Source organism: Pteropus alecto, unplaced genomic scaffold, assembly GCF_000325575.1.
Source record: "Pteropus alecto unplaced genomic scaffold, ASM32557v1 scaffold86, whole genome shotgun sequence".
Classification (NCBI taxonomy): domain Eukaryota; kingdom Metazoa; phylum Chordata; class Mammalia; order Chiroptera; family Pteropodidae; genus Pteropus; species Pteropus alecto.
The window spans coordinates 8,156,163-8,157,616 of NW_006442109.1; the positions used below are offsets into that span (position 1 = coordinate 8,156,163).

A 1,454-nucleotide genomic window follows, 5' to 3' on the forward strand; every position below is an offset into this window, starting at 1 on the left:
TCCAGCCCCCGGGGGCAGGTGGCCTGTTCCTGGGCCGCCCGCACCTCCTCCAGTGCCTGCGCCCCCGCCGCTCCCGGTGCCTGGGCCGCCTTTGGGTTCGCCTGCGCCTAGCACCGGGTCGTCCTTTTTGGGACAGAGGCCGAAGGCCGTGGGGAAGCCGTAGGGATGAGGGAAAAGAGGCGGGGGTAGCTTCTGCAAGAGGCCAAAGCCCTTGCTGGGCACTGGGATCACCGGGTAGCTACGTACGCCGGCGCCGCCACCAGGCCCTCCAGGGCCGGCGGGGCCGCCAGCTCCCGCTGCCAAACCAAGTCCCCGTTGCGGGTGGGGAGGAGGCGGCCCAGGAGGCCCGGTAGACTCATCTTCGCCACAGCGCAGGCTTTTGTGGGGCGGCGGGCCTGAGGCCATCTCGGCACCGCACCCTGGGCCTCCCCCGCCGCCGCCGCCAGCACCACCTTTCCCTTGCCCACCCGACCCTCCATTAACGCCACCGCCACCGCCTCCTTGTAGCGAGAAGGTCCGCTTGCGCGTGCCGCCATTGAACATGGCCTTGACGTCCTCCCAAGCGTGGCTCAGTTCGTCTGTGGCCGATTTGTCACTGAGTTTAAGGTGACGGCGCCACGAGTTGAAGTTAGCAGCGTCGGGCTGCGTATACTTGGCGTCAGGTGTGCGGTGCGAGTGGAAAATGAACTTGTTAGGCGAAAAGTACATGCTGCAGTAGCCGCACTTGATGCACTTGGCACGAGAGCTGTTGTAGCGCGCGGGGATGAAGCTGCCACGCGAGCCCCACGCACACTCATGCACCACATCGAAGGCGAAGTTCTCAGGCAGCTTAGGTGGCTTGTGCTCTCCCAGGAACGACTTGCACAGGCGTTCGGCCTCGCGCTTCGTGATCATGCCGCAGCGGCGCGATGAGATGGGCATGGCCCCGGCCCGACGCAGAATCTCCAGCTGCACTGGCGTGCATTGCACACACGTGATGCCCAGAGCCACGCGGCGGTTGTGGATCTCATTGTAGCTGTAGTTCTTGAGGAGGGTGTTGGAGATCTGCGCCAGGCACAGGCGCTCCTGGCCGTCGATGACCAGAGACACGATAGGCACTCCGTACAGCGACGTCTCGCCCACCTGATTTGGTTTGAGAGCGCTGGAGCCCGAGTAGGGCTGCAGCTCCTGCTTAGAATTGGGCGAAGAGTTGCCCTCGCGCCCCGGCCCCAGCTGAGTGGTGAGAGCCTCCATGCCGCCGCTCCTGCGAAACAGAGAAATCAGAGAGCAGATGAGCCATTTTCAGCGCCGCCGCGGCTCGGGCCCGCCCAGCGGGGCGCGCCGAGTCGGGCGCGCGGGGGAATCTTGGCAATGGGGAGTCCAAGCTCATTCGCCCCCTGGACGGGCGCCTTTTGTTATTCAGACGCGTGCTGGCGCCGGAACAAAAGCCCCCGGGGTTTGGGGGAGGAGAAGAG

General features: G+C 65.3%; 1 protein-coding gene across 1 annotated transcript in view; it reads right to left on the minus strand.

Moving 5' to 3' along the window:
• Nucleotides 1–1,454, minus strand: part of SKOR1 (SKI family transcriptional corepressor 1) — a 20,316-nt gene that overhangs the window by 7,060 nt on the left and 11,802 nt on the right. Inside the window, 2 exon segments of the mRNA XM_015595824.2 lie at nt 87–315; nt 553–1,243. Of these exon segments, the coding sequence (XP_015451310.1) occupies nt 87–315; nt 553–1,243 (920 nt within the window).